The 18,568-nt window shown below is 48.3% G+C and overlaps 1 protein-coding gene across 9 annotated transcripts in view; it reads right to left on the bottom strand.

The window, feature by feature from the left end:
* SLC20A2 (solute carrier family 20 member 2) overlaps positions 1 to 18,568 on the bottom strand; it is a 107,363-nt gene that overhangs the window by 21,370 nt on the left and 67,425 nt on the right. For all 9 annotated transcript variants that reach the window (XM_081221031.1, XM_081221035.1, XM_081221036.1 and 6 more), the window contains 4 exons: positions 18,180 to 18,276; positions 8,840 to 8,956; positions 3,573 to 3,776; positions 1,504 to 2,071 (listed from right to left, as the gene is read on the bottom strand). In XM_081221031.1, coding sequence (XP_081077157.1) covers positions 1,504 to 2,071; positions 3,573 to 3,776; positions 8,840 to 8,956; positions 18,180 to 18,276 — 986 coding nt within the window. The remainder of the gene's footprint in view (positions 1 to 1,503; positions 2,072 to 3,572; positions 3,777 to 8,839; positions 8,957 to 18,179; positions 18,277 to 18,568) is intronic.

Raw genomic sequence — 18,568 nt, 5'->3', positions numbered from 1 at the left:
TTGTGGCCTCTCCCCGTTGCGGAGCACAGGCTCCAGACGCGCAGGCTCAGCGGCAATGGCTCACGGGCCCAGCCGCTCCATGGCATGTGGGATCCTCCCGGACCGGGGCACGAACCCGTGTCCCCTGCATCGGCAGGCGGACTCTCAACCACTGCGTCACCAGGGAAGCCCTTCCTCTGGCCTTTAAATGCTGTTTTGGGGTGTTCTGTTACTTTTCTACGTGTATGTCTTTCTTGTCTCCTTAACTGGAATTTAAACTCCTAAAGGACAGGGACCCAATTCATAACACTTTGACAGTACCAGGCTTTCAATAAAGAATTTGTGGATAAAGAGGAGGAAGTGGGCTGGTGGGGGAGGGCAGAAAAAAAATTATTAAGAGGAGACAGAACATGGTGCCCCCAATTAAGTAACATGGCGACCCCTAGACGACACTGAGCAGAACATAAGATGTCCAGGCCTCTTCTCTGGAACAAAGACTTCTTTTAAAAAGAACAGAAACGCTGTTGCACGTGGGTAGACAGTGTAAAACAGTCATATAACTGAGCAAAAACAAAAAAGCAACAGTGGCATGTTTTCCTGATTTGGACAGAAACATTAGCCTGTGTGATAACTATAATAATAGTAAGAGTGAAAATGTAGGGATACTGATTATGGGAGAGCACTGTCTTGAGCTTGTTATATAAAGCATCTCACTTAATCTTCACAGAAATCCCATGTGGTTGGTACTAGCTTTACTCCCACTTCACAGATTGGGACACTGAGGCTTTGGGAAATTCAGTGACTGGTTCGGAGCTGCCCAGCCAGCGAGAGCGGGGTAGAGACTACACATTCGGGGGTTCCACGATCCGCCGACCTGAGCGGCTCCACGCTCTTGCTTGTGGCTCTTCCCGGAACACCCACCCCCCCCCAGGCATGTCCTGCCTCGGGCCCTCGCACCTGCTGTTCCCTCTTCTGGAACGTTCTCCTACAGACGAGCACACGGCTGTGCCCTCAGCCCCTGCAGGTGCCACTCAGCGAGCCCTCCTGACCCGAGCAGCCGTCCAACACGGCAGCCCCCCAGGGGTCCCACCCCCCTTTCTACTCTTCTCTTCCCTTTAACGCGTGTCACCGTCTGGCACACCACAGGAGCTACTTATTCACAGGTGACCCTTGAACAACTCGGCGGAAATCCGGGTACTGCTCCCTCTGACTCAAAACCAAAAGGAGCTGATGAATGACTCAGGCAGGGCAGGAAGCTGGAACAGGGCGGGCAGAGTCAGGGCTGAAAGCCCACGGCTTCTGATTCCGCCTGTTGTGCTCTCCGACCCAACACAAACCTTCCCCCACACCTAGTTCATCTAAAGATCCGTGCAGTGAAGATGCGGGTGCTACACTCGTGGGGGAAAAGCCCATGTCGGTGGACCCGGGCAGCGCAGAGCCGCGAGGTTCCAGGGTGGCCGTGTGTCTGCCGTGCGCCTCCCCCCCGGCCCCGCCCCACCCCGCCTGCGCGCCCTGGGCACTGACCTCACGTCGTTGCCGCCGTGCGCGAAGGAGCCGAAGCAGGCGGTGAGGACCTGCAGGAAGTGGAAGAGCAGGTGGACCTCGGCCGAGTCCTTCTCCTCCTTCTCGTCGTCCACCACGTCGTCACGTGGCGGCTCGGGCTCGGCCAGCGGGGTGGCCAGGCGCACCTCCACGCCGCCCTCCTCGGCCTCGATCTCGGCCTCGGCCACGGCGTTGCAGTAGCTGGAGTAGCTGTCATAGCGCAGCCGCCGGCGGGAGTAGGCCACGGCGTCGGCCACCAGCTTCTCGCTGTCCTCGGGCGCGGGCACTTCGCCGCGGCGCGTGGCCAGGCCGGGCAGCCCGCAGATGGCCGCCGTGTAGCACGTGTAGCTGTTGTTGCGCCGCAGCAGCCGCGGGGCCCCGTCCGGCGCCGGCCGCTCATCGCGGATGCGGTGCAGCAGGTCCTTGTAGAGCCCCGAGTCCTTGTGCACCGTGTGGTACACGTGGCCGTCGCCGCGCGCCGGGCCGTCGAAGCCGAAGGTCCCGTTAGACACGGGCGACTTGGCGCCGTGCGTCATGGACAGCGCCCGCCCTGCAGGGGGACAAGGGGACAGACTGAGAGCCGAGGTCATCTGGGGAAGGCGGGGTGGCGGGTGCTTTTGCTTTTTCCCACGTGCTCCATTTTCTAACTTGACTCTGAAGGCCCTGCAGTATGGTTCAAATAACAAGGGAAACTTGGAAACATACAACAAAGGGTAAGTAAAACTAATAATATGGTAGTTAAAAAATGATGTTACGGCCTCTTTAAATGTGTCTTCCAGAAATCGCGGTAGCACTCTCTTCCTTTTCTAGGAACCAGTAAAAGGAGGATTCCCTGTAAGGAGCTCATTTTACAAAAAACTTCATACAAGAGGGACCCAACCCAGAACCCTGTGAGATACACGCTGTAGGTGCTCCTTAAAAATATGACACAAATGGACTCATCTATGAAACAGAAACAGAATCACAGACATAGAGAACAGACTGGCGGTTGCCAAGGGGGAGGGGCTGGGGGAGGGATGGAGTGGGAGGTTGGGATGAGCAGATGTAATCTACAATAGAGAGAATGGATGAACAACAAGGTCCTACTGTATAGCACAGAGAACAATATTCAATATCCTGTGATAAACCATAATGGGAAAGAATATTTTTTAAAAAGGATGTATATATATGAACTGAGTCACTTTGCTGTAGAGCAGAAATTAACACAACATTGTCAATCAACTCTACTTCAATTTAAAAAAAAAAGGCCAGGGTTTGGTGGCGCAGTGGTTGAGAGTCCGCCTGCCGATGCAGGGGACACGGGTTCGTGCCCCGGTCGAGGAGGATCCCGCGTGCCGCGGAGCGGCTGAGCCCGCGAGCCATGGCCGCTGAGCCTGCGCGTCCGGAGCCTGTGCTCCGCAACGGGAGAGGCCACAGCAGTGAGAGGCCCGCGTACGACAGAAAAACAAGAAAAAAAAAGGCCGGTCTGGGCAGCCAGAGGCGGATCTGTCAGATCAAAGGGCAGAGTTCGTTTGCCTTCTTTGGCGAAGTCCCAAACGCAGCCTGGAAATCGGTGCCAGTGCCCCTGCAGGGAGGCGGGCCAGGCAGACGCTGGTGCCTGCCCATCACTGTCCACAGATGCTGTGGGACAAAGGACCCACCCCCCCAACATGGTCCTGATGGTTTCTGTGATTCTCCAGCGGGACCCCCTCCCGTTCCAATGTCAGCTTGCGCCCTGCGTCTTCCAGGAGGAAGGCGTTCGTATTAAGCTGGATAAACCGACCTTCCGATCTCCAGCAGCTAGGTGACTGCACGTGGAAGATGCAGGTGAGGCACTCAGAGGGGTGGTACGGGGCGGGTCTGGGCGCCACTGGGAGACTGTAGGTAAATGGCTCTTGGAGGAAAATCACAGGACACGAGTAAGCCTGCTCTGAAACTGCCTGGTCCCTGAGGCCTCTTTAGCGCCTGGGTTTTCTCAAAGCAGAACCTGGGGGACACTTGTGTGCACTGGAGCCTCAGTGCCACACGCAGGCCAGCAGGCCCAGCGCCACCCCAGCCCCCAGGGGTCTTACCGTACGGTACGCGGGGGTGGTGTCCCCCTGTCGTGCTTTCTGAGGGCCCGGACGGCTCCGCGGCCGACCCGGTGAGGGGGACGGTGCTGTCGTCATGAGCCCTGGCACCCGGTAGCTCTTTAAACACTGGGGACTCCGCTTCCTGAATTTTGTTGAGGCTTTCATCAGAGACTCGCGATAAAGCACTTTCTTTTTGTAATTTGCCTAAAGAAAATAGAATCATAACTGAAAATTTTGTCAGAGAATTCTTGTTACTGACAAATGAATATAAAAATAAATATTTATCTTGTTACTTACGTACTTACTTTGGGAATGAAGAAAAAAGTTAGACAAAATAAACTGGAGAGTTCAATCATCTGGGAAACACAGGCTAGAAAACTCAGCTATGGAGGGAAAGATGGAGGCTTAGGCCTGAGTTATCTCATCCAAGACCAACAAAAAAGCAGGATTAGACTGATTCCCAAGGTAAACAATCTGTAAGTTCTACAACCATCTAGACTGGCCTTCTGTTTTCTTAAACTAACCTCAGAATCCCTGAAATGTTTATCCTCTTTGTCTTCAAAGATACTGTTATAGTCTGCTTGGTTTTCTTCTGTTCAATAAATGACTGCTCTCAGATTTCTTCAGGTCACCAAATCTTAGCAAACAAATAAATCATTTTCCTCAAAAGGAACAGAGAGGGCTTCCCTGGTGGCGCAGTGGTTGAGAGTCCGCCTACCGATGCAGGGGACACGGGTTCTTGCCCTGGTCCGGGAAGATCCCACATGCTGTAGAGCGGCTGGGCCCGTGAGCCATGGCCACTGAGCCTGCCCGTCCGGATCCTGTGCTCCGCAATGGGAGAGGCCACAACAGTGAGAGGCCTTCGTACCGCAAAAAAAAAAAAAAAAAAAAAAGGAACAGAGATATTCTACTTACTTTTAAAAATCCTTTACTTTCAAAAGAAACCAGGGATTTTTAAAAAACAGTTTGAAGCTGGAGAGCATTCTTTTTAATCAAATCTGGTGTGTGGTGCTGGTGGTTTATGACCTTGCTCCCTCACCCGAGCGATGTCTAAGCTCTTACCTACGCAGCTGAAATGGAGACATTCTCCGTTCCTCTGAACACACTCAGCATCACCTCTATTTCTATACTTACCTAGATAGTCAGATACAAGATAGATTTTTTTTAAACTAAATTTATTACGTACTGCAAGGAACAAAAAAAGTGTGCATACAGATCTCTGACCTCAAGTTGCTTACAATCTAGATGAGAAAAGATAATATTTGTAAAGATTATAATAACAATTTTTTAAAAACACCTTTTTTTTTGTTTTTGTGGCCGCACTGCGTGGCTTGTGGTATCTCAGTTCCCCAACCAGGGATCGAACCCGTGCCCCCCTGCAGTGGAAGTGCGGAGTCCTAACCACTGGACCACCAGGGAATTCCCCAAAAAACCTGTTAACACATGAAACAGGTATTATTATTTTCTCTCCTTTATAAACAGCAAACTGAGGCCCAGAGAGATTAAGTCATTTGCTGAAGGTCACATAGGTAGCAAAATGCAGTCGGTTTACTCTCTGTCCACGCCTTTAACCACAGTCTGTACTTAAATTAATAGAAAAAGATACGTATATAATGAAATGTCAAAATACAGGGCATTGACCAAAAAATCTCCTGGAAAGCCAGTATGGGTAGTGATGTCAGTTTCCTGCTGTAACATTATAGCCTAAATGTGGAAGAAAAGATTTTATGGTCCATTTCACATTAAGGTTCAGCTATTAGAAAAAGCCTTTACACATCAGAGCATTTAAGTATCGTTTATCACTTCCCATGGGGTTAAGTCAGCCAAGCAGGATGTTTAAGGGGGGCTCCTTCTCAGCCTAGAGTGGGAACGGCTACACAGGAGAAGAAGCAGCAGCTGGTTATCAATCTGTCATCAATGTGGCTTCACCACTTAGTTTCAAGTTGTATGTTTTTTTTTTATTATTAGTTTTTAAATTTACATGCAGTAAATTGGCTCTGTCTGTGTGTGTAGAATCTTGAGTCTAACAAATGTCTACATTCCTACAGACAATCCACAATCAGGATAGGGAAGGGTTCCATCAGCCCCTAAAGCCCCCCTGGCAGGCAGCCCCTCTGCCCATCCCTAGCCTGTGACAACCACTGATCTGCTCTCTGTCCCTACAGTTTTGTCTTTTCCACACGTCATATAAATGGAACCATAAGACATGAGCTTTTGAGGCTGGCTTCTCTGACCTGGCATGATTAATGTGTCTGAGGTTCATCCAAGTTGTTGCGGGTTTCAGTAGCTCACTCTTCTTCACTGCCAAGTAGTGTTCTAATACATGGATGTATTTATTTACATAAATATGTAAATATTTATATAAATATTTACATAAATATGTGCTTGCTTATTCGTTCTGTGGATAATCCATGCTGTTTCTAGTTTTTGGTGATGGCAAATAAAGCTGCCATAAACATTCATATCCAGGCTTTTGTGTGAATTTAAATTTGCATTTCTCTAGGGTAAATACCTAGGAGTGGGTAAGTGTATATTTAACCTTATAAGAAACCACCAAACTGCTTTCCTGAGAGGCTGCACCATTTTGCATTCCCACCAGGAGTACACGAGCATTCCAGCTGCTGCTCAGTCTGTAACTTGTCTTTTTTTTTTTTTGTGGTACGTGGGGCTCTCACTGTTGTGGCCTCTCCCATTGCGAGCTCAGACTCCGGACGCGCAGGCTCAGCGGCCATGGCTCACGGGCCTAGCTGCTCTGCGGCACGTGGGATCTTCCTGGACCGGGGCACGAACCTGTGATCTCCTGCATCGGCAGGCGGACTCTCAACCACTGCGCCACCAGGGAAGGCCGTAACTTGTCTTTTTAAATTCTCTTAATAGTGTTTCTCACAGAGCAATAGTTTCTAACTTTGATGAAGTGTGATTTACCAACTTCTTTTATGAACTGTTTTTGATATCATATCTAAAAACGCTTTGCTTTACCAATGGTCTCAAAAGTTTTCCCTTTTTTGTCCTAAAAGTTTTATAGTTTTCTATTTTACATTTTTATCTATGATGCATCTTGAGTTAATTTTTACAAGGTGTAAGGCTTAGGTCAAGGTTCTCTTTTTGGCATTCAATATCCAGCTGTTCCAATACCATTTATTGTAAGGACTATTCTTCCTCCATTGAACTGACTTTGTATTTTGTCAAAAATCATTTGACCATATATATTTGTGGCTCTGTTTCTGGACTCTACTCTGTTCTGTTAATCTAGGTGTCTCTCTTCACCAATTCCACACTTTCCTGTAGCTTTATAGTGGCTCTTAAGGCCAAGCAGTACAGGTCTTTCAAATTTACTCTTTTCCAAAATTGCTTTGGCTATTCCATTTCCTTTCCCTTTCCATATAAATTTTTAAGGTGACTTGTCTAAATCTACAAAATATCCTGCTGGGATTTTTATTTAAATTGTGTTAAATGTATAGATTGATTTGAGACGAACTGACATCTTTCCGGTATTGAGTCTTTGTGTTCATGAGCATGGTATGTCTCCTCATTTGTTTTGTTCTTCTTTGAAATATGGGTTTCTCAAATTCAGATATATCCGTATGAACGTGCGATTGTAAGGTACACTCTGAGGCCAAAAGTAAATACTTCTTTTCTTTTAAGAGCCCTGTAAAAGGCTCTGTGTGGCCTCCAGACTTGGAATTCAATCATGTTGCCACTGACAGGAAAATACCTCCTGCAATTTTCTGAGCCGCAGTTGTCTTCTTCTTTTTTTTTTTTTTTTTCTTTTTGCGGTATGCGGGCCTCTCACTGTTGTGGCCTCTCCCGTTGCGGAGCACAGGCTCCGGATGCGCAGGCCCAGCGGCCATGGCTCACGGGCCCAGCCGCTCCGCGGCATATGGGATCCTCCCAGACCGGGGCACGAACCCGTATCCCCTGCATCGGCAGGCGGACTCTCAACCACTGCGCCACCAGGGAGGCCCTTCTTTTTTTTTTTTTAATTGCTTTCATTGAGGTATAATTTCCGTACAGTGAAATTTATACATTTTAAATGTACAGGTAGATGACCTGTGACAAATGACTACAGCCTGTAACTACTCCCCAATTAACAGAGTCCTGCAAAGTGCCTCCTGTCCCTAAAGTTCCCTCCTGTCCCTGCAAAGCTCCATCCTGTCCCTAAAGTTCCCTCCTGTCCCTGGAAAGTTCCCTCCAGTCCCTACAAAGTTCCCTCCTGTCCCTGCAAAGTCCTCTCCTGTCCCTAAAGTTCCCTCCTGTCCCTGGAAAGTTCCCTCCAGTCCCTACAAAGTTCCCTCCTGTCCCTGCAACGTTCCCTCCTGTCCTTACAAAGCTCCCTTCTGTCCCTACAGAGTTCTCTCCTGTCCCTACAGCGTTCCCCTCCTGTCCCTAAACTTCCCTCCTGTCCCTGCAAACCTCCCTCCTGTCCCTACAAAGCTCCCTCCTGTCCCTACAGAGTTCTCTCCTGTCCCTGCAAAGCTCCCTCCTGTCCCTACAGAGTTCTCCTCCTGTCCCTGCAAAGTCCCCTCCTGTCCCTAAAGTTCCCTCTTGTCCCTTGTGCCCCTTTGCAGTCGGTTTCCAGCAACCAGTGCTTTCTACCGCTGTGGATTACCGTTCCCTGGAATCATGCAGTATGCACTCCTTTGTGTCTGGCTTCTCCTGGTACTTCTCCTCTTCACTGCTAATTCATCTTCTATTGTATGAATAGACCATAATTTGGTTATCCATTCGCTTGTTAATGAGCATGTGGGTTGTTTCCATTTTTTGCCTAGTATGACTGACCAATTTGTGTACAAGTCTTTTTATTTCTCTTGGATAAATACCTAAGAGTGGAATTAATGGGCCACATGTTAAATGTTTGCTTAACCTTACAGGAAACTGCTCAACTAACTTCCCCCATGGCTGTACCAGTTTTTATTTCACCATAAATATATGAGAATTCCAGTTATCACACTTGTAATCTAGTCTTTCTACCCTTAGCCATTCTTGAGGGAGGGAAGTGCTGTCTGACTGTGGTGTTGATCTGTATAATCTAATGTTTCTCATCGGGCAGTTACCTTCCATTAGCCATGGCAACTAGGACCTCACTCTCACCTGGGTCCCAAGTTACCAAGGAAAAGTTTGAGCCAGAAAGCCGTCAGGAGCCATCAGCCAAGGACTGGCCTGACCTCGGTGTGTGTTCCCTCTGTCAGTCAGGATCACGTGGATGACAGCGAGGGCTCAGCAGTCAAGAGCACTCTTGCAGATCAGGAGAACAGCAAAGCCCTTACCTGCTATCTTTCTCCGCATCCACGGACACACAAAGAGCCACACGAAGAGGGCGAACAGCAGCGCGACCCCGAAGGAGATGAGCACGATCGCCCACATGGGAAGGACCAGGCCCAGCACTGGGGATAAAGGGGATACTTCTCAAACGTTGGGCATCACGTCCACATACCTGCCATTCCCCAAACCTGAAACGAATCACCTGGATTCCGTGTCTAAGAAAACTCTCAACCAAAAAAGATGTGCTAGGCTTTCAGGGGTACAAAGCTGTGTGTTTAAGACACACAGCTTTGCAAATATGTGGTTAAATCAGTAAGTAACCTAATTATTAAAAATCGACCAACTTGGCACAGACGGCATATTAAGTTTACAGTATTATCTCAATATCTAAATTCCTGAGTGGACAAACAGGGGTAACAAACGGTCCGTCTTCCCTCCTGGTTCCCCCGCCCCCGCCCCCGGGCAGCGCGAAGCCCTGGGCTGCAGCGGGCACAGCAAGGCTGGCAGCTGCCTCTTTGGTTTCTCAATAGTCAGCAGCCCGGCTTTAAATGGACATGACGCTCGGACCACACACACAAACCTTTTTTAACATCAGATTAAACTGAGAAACAGCAGACACAGGAAGAGTCTGCTGCCCCCTTCGTAAGTGCCTGAAAGCAGGGCGTAAATTTCTTGTGAGAAACGTGCCTTCCTTGTTCCAGGAAGAGCAAAGTGACCCTCACCGCTGGAAACAAGGCACCAATACCAAGATAAGTCTGCACAAACAGACCTTGCTAAAATAACCGTTCTATTCTGTTTCCTCCCTGTATTTCCTAGTCACTTTCCATAATTTATCACCCTTTGTCAAAATGGTATATAAGTCCCAAAGTCTAACTGCTTCTTTGCGTGTTCATGTCTTTTCTGTGAAGGCCTCCATATGCATAAATCAACCCTTTCTACTGTTAAAATAAAATAAAAACTTAGATAGGAAAGTTTTTTAAAAGGACACTGACTTTCAAACTCAACTCTTCTTTGAAGTGTCAACTCATGGAATTACAACACAGAAAAACTTTTCATTACTATCCAGTCCAGCACACGAAGCGGCCATTCCATCAGCCAGTGAAAGTATGGAGGGTGGAGAAGCATCGGGCTTCCTAGCCCTGTGGGCCCCAGAGCCCAGCTCTCCCGGCCGCACAGGCGTGACTCACACACGCTCACAGGTGCACCCTTGCACAGGCACAAAGATACAGGCACAGGAGCACTCACTACAGCATTATTTGTAATGGGAAGAATTTTCAAGACGACTGATACACGCATCATTCCATGGAAACGTGAAGTCAGTGTGGTGCAGAGTGTAAAAATGAGGTCGATCTAAACGTACTCATAAGGAAAGAGGCCGCGATCTAGTTAAGTAAGAAAGGCCATCTGGATCATGGTGTGTGTAGCATGACCCAATTTATGTTTAGAAGAGAAAACAACCCCACACATACACTCCTACCATATGTGTGAATAGACAGAAAAAGTTCTGGGAAGACTCAGTGGTTCCTCCTGGGGAGAGACGAGAAATTGGAGGGCGCTCTCCCTTCTCACTACATATACTTTTGTACTGTTAACTTTGTAAATTTATGACGGGCACACACTTTTGTAAATTGTTAAACTTTTTTTCAAAGTTTGAAAGGAGTGAACTATTTAAAACTCTGCTCTTAAATCTCTAATTATACAGGCTTTGTTAGTTACACTGTTAGCCACTCTATACCTACAAACCAACTTACAGTTAGTTACTCAGGTAAGGTATTATTAGACATTCTGGTAAAGGTAAGAGGGAGAACAGGTAGTTAATACTCTAAACGGGGAGTCAGGATTAACATATATAAATATAAAAAACAGAAAACCAAGATCACCCAGCCTTAGTACAGTGGAGGGGTCACTGGTGGCAGCACTCAGCGGTCAGGCCACTCCACCCTCAAACGCCCGGTTACACCAGAAAGCACATGGCCCCATGGAGGCTGTACTGAGGCACCTGGCAGCCCTGCTCCAGCCCCGGCTGTGGCCTCGGATCCGAGGCTTGGAGCTGCTTGTAGAACCACTCAGGCTGACCTCACTGGCCGCGCTCATGGCCACGGCTTCCTGCTTCTGCTTTCTGTCTTCATGCCAGTGTCTGATACATGTGGTAAAAGACCACTCCAAAGCTGTTTCTTGCTAACTGTTAATTACCAACATCAAACTGATGAACGAACATCAACACCAACTACAGCTTAAAAATACTTGGCTTTTGAAGAGGTTTCACGGTTTCCTTGGTGGTTCCTGGTTCTGTTGATGACAAAATTGTTACTTGGGCTACTTCTGGCTTCACTGCGTTAACTTGATCTAAGACAGGCGAGCTCTGGGTACCCTGGGGAGGAGATGCAGTTTGGGAGCTGGATATGGGAATATTTAAACGAGTGAATACTTTTGCTCCCAGGCCATGTTTGCTTCCTTCCCTGCCGAGCAGAGCGCACAACAAGGCGGGGCAGGGCAGCTCTACATGGCGCCTCCCGGGCCCGTCTCCACGCTCTCCGCGGAGGTCACATGAGTTCTGGAGGGTGTCAGGACCCACATCCGAAAGGGAGCAACTGAGGCCGGCTACACGACTGCTGATGCTTCTCTTAGACAATAAGCCACAATGTCACCCGACCCTTGAACCTTTACCATCACAACCACCTTCGCCATCGGTTTGGCCTGGGAAGTGGCCAAGAAGGTCCGAAGTCACCCTCTGAGCCACAAGAACTGGACGGGAGGTCAGGGGCTCCACACATCACTGAGGGTGGAAGGGGTGGGAGACAGACGATAAAACCAAGCGTGCGAAGCACAGCAAAGGAACCAGGAAAGCGGGGGCAGTCATCAGTGGGGAGTAAGAGGGAAGGGGCTTCCCTGGTGGTGCGGTGGTTGGGAGTCCGCCTGCCGATGCAGGGGACGTGGGTTCGTGCCCCGGTCTGGGAAGATCCCACATGCCGCGGAGCGGCTGGGCCCGTGAGCCATGGCCGCTGAGCCTGCGCTCTGCAATGGGAGAGGCCACAACAGTGAGAGGCCCGCATACTGGAAAAAAAAAAAAAAAGAGGAGAGAGGAACAGAACGGGGACAGGATTTGGGTCTTACCAAATTATTATACCAACTTAGTAAATTAACAGAGCATCAGAAGTGCACAGGATTAACGTACATACAAAACAGAAACAGACTCACAGGCACAGAAAACAAACTTATGGTTACAAAGGGGAAAGTGGGGGGGTAAATTAGCAGTTTGGGGATTAACAAATACACACTACAATATATAAATAAGGATCTACTGTATAGCACAGGGAACTATACTCAGTATTTTGAAATAAGCTATAAGGTTAAATCTTACAGTAAAAGAACCTGAAAAAGAATATATGTGTGTGTGTGTGTGTGTGTGTGTGTGTGTATAAAACTGACACCTGAAACTGTACACTTGAAAAAAAAAAGAGTGCACCAGCATTTACTTTTACTTTTTTTTTTTTTTTGCGGTACGCGGGTCTCTCACTGTTGTGGCCTCTCCCGTTGCGGAGCACAGGCTCCGGACGCGCAGACTCAGCGGCCATGGCTCACGGGCCCAGCCGCTCCGCGGCATGTGGGATCCTCCCGGACCGGGGCACGAACCCATGTCCCCTGCATCGGCAGGCGGACTCCCAACCACTGCGCCACCAGGGAAGCCCAGCATTTACTTTTAAAGCCTGCATATAAGAAATGCAGACTGACAGTTACGGGACGCAGCTCTAAACTGTACTAAATACATAAAATCAACTTTCATGGATAAAAGAACAATTAAATGCAAGAGTCCAGCACGGAAAAGCCTTTGAATCAACGTACCTCCAGGGGAGAACTTTTTTTCTTCTGAAAATTCAAGGTTGACCTTTTCACAACAAAAGTTTTGACAAAAATACTTCGCACTGATCAGCCTTCCTGCGAGGATCTCAAATTGTTTTCCGGTCACAACGCGCCAGAGGGCACTGACGCCCGGCGCCATCACCCCGCGGAAGGCAAAGCAGGACTCGGCTTGAATTGCTCCGGTCCCCGCGGCCAAGAGCGGCTGCCAGGAGCCCACACTGGGCGCTCGCAAGCCCAGGCCTCACTCCAGCCCCTAAATGGCCTTTCATCTCAAGCTCTTTCATTTTCTGAACAGCAAAGATACGATGAATAGTGATTTAGCTCTGACCACAAGCATCCTTGCAACTCTCTCCCAGATCCCCCGAAGATCAGGATATCCAAGTGACATGGGGAAAAGCAGAGAACTTTTCAGAAACACAGTCTTCTGGAGTCATTATTACTTTGCTACATCTCTTGGTTTTCATATATAACCATCAAGTTTAGAATCTAATAAAATAAATTAAGCTTCTATAAAACGAGTAAGGCTTTTTTAGCCCATAGTACTTCCCTTATACTACTCATCAGCCTCTCCTGCACCCTCTCTTCTCTCTCTCTCTCTCTCGGGCTTAATTTTATAAATAATATATGGTTATAAAAATATCAGCCATAGATAATCATCAAGGACCTCTCTATAGCACAGGGAACTCTACTCAGTACTCTGTAATAACATATATGGCAAAAGAATCTGAAAAAGAATATATATATATATATGTATAACGGAGTCACTTTGCTGTACACCTGAAGCTAGCATACCGTTGTAAATCAACTAGACTTCAATACAAAATAAAAATTAAAAATTAAAAAAATGTCAGCTGGGGGCTTCCCTGGTGGCGCCGCGGTTGAGAGTCCGCCTGCCGATGCAGGGGACACGGGTTCGTGCCCCGGTCCGGGAGGATCCCACATGCCGCGGAGCGGCTGGGCCCGTGAGCCATGGCCGCTGAGCCTGCGCGTCCGGAGCCTGTGCTCCGCAACGGGAGAGGCCACGGCAGTGAGCGGCCAGCCCACCGCCAAAAAAAAAAAAAAAAAAAAAAAAATGTCAGCTGTATAAAACCGTATCACGTACAAGTGTGAAAATCCCTCGTTGTCCGTCCTTCTTGACCCCACTTCCCAGAGTAACACTGTTAACTATTTGGTGTGTATCTTTTCAGGCACTTTCTAGACATACACATATGGTGCAGAGTGTTTGTGAGAATGTTTTTTCTTTTCCTTAAATTTAATAGATGTAAATCACACTGCATATATATTCTGTGCCTTTATTTCTCACATAACAATATATTATGGACATCTTTCCACAGTAACACCCACACACAGACACACGTCTGCCTCATTTGTAGAATCACTTTTTACTAGTCCTCCCTTCCCTGATAAATGAAGTTTCTAGTTTTTGTTTTGTTTCAGATCAACACGTTCAAGCATTAGAGGAGCTCCCTATGTGAAAGGAATCCTGGGGCAACTTTAAGAAAATGAAGCATTGTTTTGAAATTCAAAAATGCTATTTCCTAATTTGTCCTATAGTTGGGATTTTTCTTTTGTGCATATGGTACCAGCTTTCTCAAACCAGGGTTCATTTATAATAATTCTGAGAAGGAAGTGAGTTGAAATCACTCTGTTCTGAATCAAGCTCTCAGTGATACTGGAGACGCTTCTCAGCCTGGGCCTTCCCCACCCAGGGCCCTGGGCTGGGAGTCACTGCAGCTCCAACGTCCAGCTTCTCTACAGCCCGGAACATTCTCTACAGCTAACACGGAACACAGAGGTCCTCTGGGAACAAAGCTCCTTCTCCCAAGTCAGTGGGGACCTGAGAGGTGGCTGATGCTCTGGTTTCCTTGCGGGGGCTGGACCAGAAGAGCTGCCACTGGAGGAGGAGGAGATGGAGGAGAAGGGGAGGGGAGGGAGGCCAAGGGGGAGGGGAGAGAGGAGAAGGGGGAGGGGGAGGAGGAGGAGATGGAGGAGGGAGGGGAGAGGGGGGAGGAGGAGGAAGAGAAGATGGAGGAGGAGGGGGAGGCAGCCCCATCTCAGGTGCAGACCACTCTGGGGAAGCCAGAAACCAGGCCTGGTTAAGTCTGAGAATTCATCTGCTAGTAAGGAGTGAGCAAAGGTTGCTAGCTAGAGCTTTAGAAGAGCACCCCTTACATGAGAACCGTGATAAGCCAACAGCGTTTACGGTAAGAGGTTATGATAAAGAGGTGGCTAGGGCAGGGGTCCTCTAAATGCACACGCAGCCGATCACCCAGGGTCTCCCTGGTAAACACAGACTGCTGGGCTGCATTTCTGGTTCATCGGGTCGAGGGCTGAGCCTGAGAATCTGCATTTTTGACCAGTGTCCATGTGATGCTGACGCTGCCGGTCTAGGGACCACACTTCGACTTAGAAAGCTTCGTTAGCTGATCTGCTCTGACGCCTCAAAGCCGTGTGCCATGAACCTCAGCGTTTGTTCTTTAAATGCTGAACAAAAAACAGGTCCTGTACAGCCGAAGACTTTCCTTAAAAATAAACTTCAGGCTTCTATCTAACCCAACCCAAGTGAGTACTTTATTTTCCTCACGTTATTTTTGCTGCTTGCAAATTATTTTTTAAAGGACAAAAATGCAAAGACAATTTTTTTTAAAGTGCAACTCAGTTTCTGAAGGATGACTTCTGAGAAAAGTCATGTCAAACGCAAAGTAAAACAAATCAAACTAGGCTCAAGATATAAACAACTTCAAAATGACTTAGGAGGAACAGAGGAAGTCAAACCAGAACCCTGTAACTCAACAGCCCACGGGTCCCCACTGAATTCACGTCCATCTAGAAAAATGCGACTTATCAGAATCTCTGAGAGTTGACACGGGGTAAGGTGAACGCTGCCACTCCTTTTTGTGAGCAAACTTTTCATTCTTTCTTTTTATCTCTGGGGCCTCTGTGTTGAATGGAAGCGTTCTAAGGAAGAAAAGGACTAGGAAGAATAAATTCCAACAGGCAGAAACGCAGGCAAATTCTGAAAGAGGCGGAGGGCCGAGTCACTGGGGAAGTGATTCTTCCCAGCCCAGCCCTATCCCCACCTATGACGCCACAGCCACAGATGACCATAGGATGGAATTAATGTCTAGTTTTAACCTTAGATGTTTACATAAAAATAGGATTTAGACTCACCTATTGAATATCCCATAAGCACTCCCCAGGAGCCAAGACATTAGCAAAGTCCTTTTCTGACTGAGTGTATTCTGATCATCATTAACAGGCACTAGATACTGCGTGTCTTAGCCCTGCACCATCGTGTGTCAGAAGAACGTCCTATAACTGGGGCTCGGGACCAGGCTGCCCACTTAAAGTCTGCTTCTGCACCTGACTAGTTATATGACCTTGGGCACTCAGTCAGCATCACTGTGCCTGCTGCCCACCTGTCAGGGGGCGTTAGCAATATTACCAGTTTCCCAGTGGAGTTCAGAGGACGCAAAGGATTAATTCCTGTAGAACTCAGCTCAGTAAAAGCGTTTATTTATTATTTATTTTTCACAACTTCTCTATGATGTATTTATATTACCCTTAGTTGCCTCATCCGTCCGTTATCTAGTTTCATTTTCTCTAGAATTTACTCTCTTAGTGATCTGATTCTTCTAGCAAATTTGCAATAAAACTGCAGCTAAAGATGCGAAAAAGAAAAAGAAGTGATAGGAAAAATAGGTAAGTATGGGAAAAGTCAAATTTTAATAAAAATCATACAGTTGTGGTCTCCTGACATTCAGACCGAGAACCAGGGAGCGAGAAGAAGAGAGGCTAGGAAAAAAAAATGCAGAAACAGAACTAAATGGTCGTCATTTACACCAGTTCCCACTTCCAGGACTCGCACCCCGGCCTTCATTTGTTTAATCTCTTAAATCACTAGCCCGGGAGGTGTCTGGCTATTGACGGCCGGTAGGCTTTTTGTTCCGTTACTCTGGGCTCTGAGAGCCTGCACAGAACTAAGAACACGGGCTCCGGTGGACAAGACATCTGTCTGCTACAGCTGACTTCCCACCTGGCGCTCCGGGACCCGCCCAGCACCACGTGGAAACTTCGTGAGATTCACAGACTCGGGGTGGGGTGAACTTCAACTTCATGGTATGCAACTGCTTTTTCTCTGCCTCTGTTGTTTTGTTACGGATCATGAAAACAGTCTGTGACAAACACACTTCATATTCCGTGAAGGATCAAGCCCGAAGGGCCAGCAGGCCACTGTCATCTGAGGCTAGGGTTTCATCTCCCTCCAGCTCACCGTGACGTTCAGCCTTGTGCTTTTCAGATAACTTAGAGCCGCTGTGGTGCCTCACGCTCCCTCCCTTCACCCAAAGTCTGAAAGCCCGGACCGCGAGCATTCAAGCTGTAAGAGCAGTGCTTTGAGCGCTGAGAAGATGCCAAAGTAGAAGGTTACACAGCGTTCAGAATCATTCACAAAGAGTGTAGTACACAAACATAGAATTAGGTATGGCTATACAACCCGAGAAAACCCGGCTGGAGAAATTAATAAGGATTTCCCCCCTTTGGGAAGAGGGCGCTTTCAACTGTAATACGACACACCATTTAGCAGAAACTTTATCTTTTGAACAGAGAGAGGGAGGTTTTTATCAGATATGGCCCGTAACTGAATCTTAATCCTTAAAGGACACTTACAAGAAGGAAAACGACGCACACAAACGTCTCTGCTGACTCTGGACATCCCACAGCAATGGACATGTTCAGGATCTAGCTGTAAGAGGCACATCTCACAGAGGGGAATGGGGGACCCTCTCTACCAAGATACGCATGGAAATGGTGAGTGAGAACGGTTCACCACCTCCTCCGCACGGGAATGTTATGCAAATGACAGTACTGTACGTAAGTTCTTCTTTACCCACTGAAAACGTAAAAGAAAGGAACTTTTAACCCTGCTCCACCCCAAACCCCAAACCCTTGAAAAGAAAGAACAAAAGACATCGGAGTGGGAAGAAAAGGAGCAATTCTGAAAAGAAAGTCATCACTGGTTCCAGTATCTGAAACGCAGAACCAGAACAGAAGGGCTCTAGTCCCTGTACTCACTGGTCTGACGAGTTCTGGGGGGGTTAGATGTTTGTGTTGTAGACCACGTGACAGCCCCGCCCCGGACTGTCCCGAGGTGGTGACCTACTGCTTATGCGAGCTCCCCCCTGCCTCCGGGGGCCCCCCCAACTCAGGGAGGCTCAGGCTGTCCGATCATGTTCTGTGACTCAGCACCGGCAATTGGAGGCAGAAGGCGGATTGCAGTTTTCTTTTTTTAACCTTTAGTCTGTTGCCTGTGTATTTCACACCTCTCTTGAGTATTTAGAACAAGTAAAGGCATCTCCTACTCTTTTCACTGCTCCCTAATGAGTAAGGATCCTGAGTAGTGCTTCTGACTGTTGGCCAACAAATCCACCACGGCCGCTGGACTCTGACACCACCTGCTGGCCGTGACCTTCCGAGGACTCTTACCTGGGGCTCCTGTGTACATGATGGAAAACACATTGATCGCGATGGTAGCGGCATAGAACACGGGAAGCGCCCGGAGGCCGTTGGGAACGGGGTCCTCCTGCGGGGTAAGGAGATAAGGGGGCAGGTCAGGACTCCAGGGGCATCTGCAGGCAGCACAGGCAAAATGACACAAGTCAGTTCTGGGAAAGCCCTGTCCCTGCCGCGGTCTGTGTGCACCTCCAGACCCAGGGCTGGCCTGGGCTGAACCTCCTCCTACACGAGTGCTGTGGCAAAGGGCCCACGATGGTGACCAGCAGACACGTTAATGTGCTGGGATCACATGAGGTGGTGGCAGATGTGGGGACAGAGAAGGGCTGTTGGTGAGGCCAGCTTCTGGGACTAAAGCCCTG

This window comes from Mesoplodon bidens (assembly GCF_964165515.1).
Source record: "Mesoplodon bidens genome assembly, chromosome: 20".
Lineage (NCBI taxonomy): Eukaryota > Metazoa > Chordata > Mammalia > Artiodactyla > Ziphiidae > Mesoplodon > Mesoplodon bidens.
Note: the sequence above shows the minus strand (reverse complement) of the source record. Positions and strands in the feature narration are given on the sequence as shown.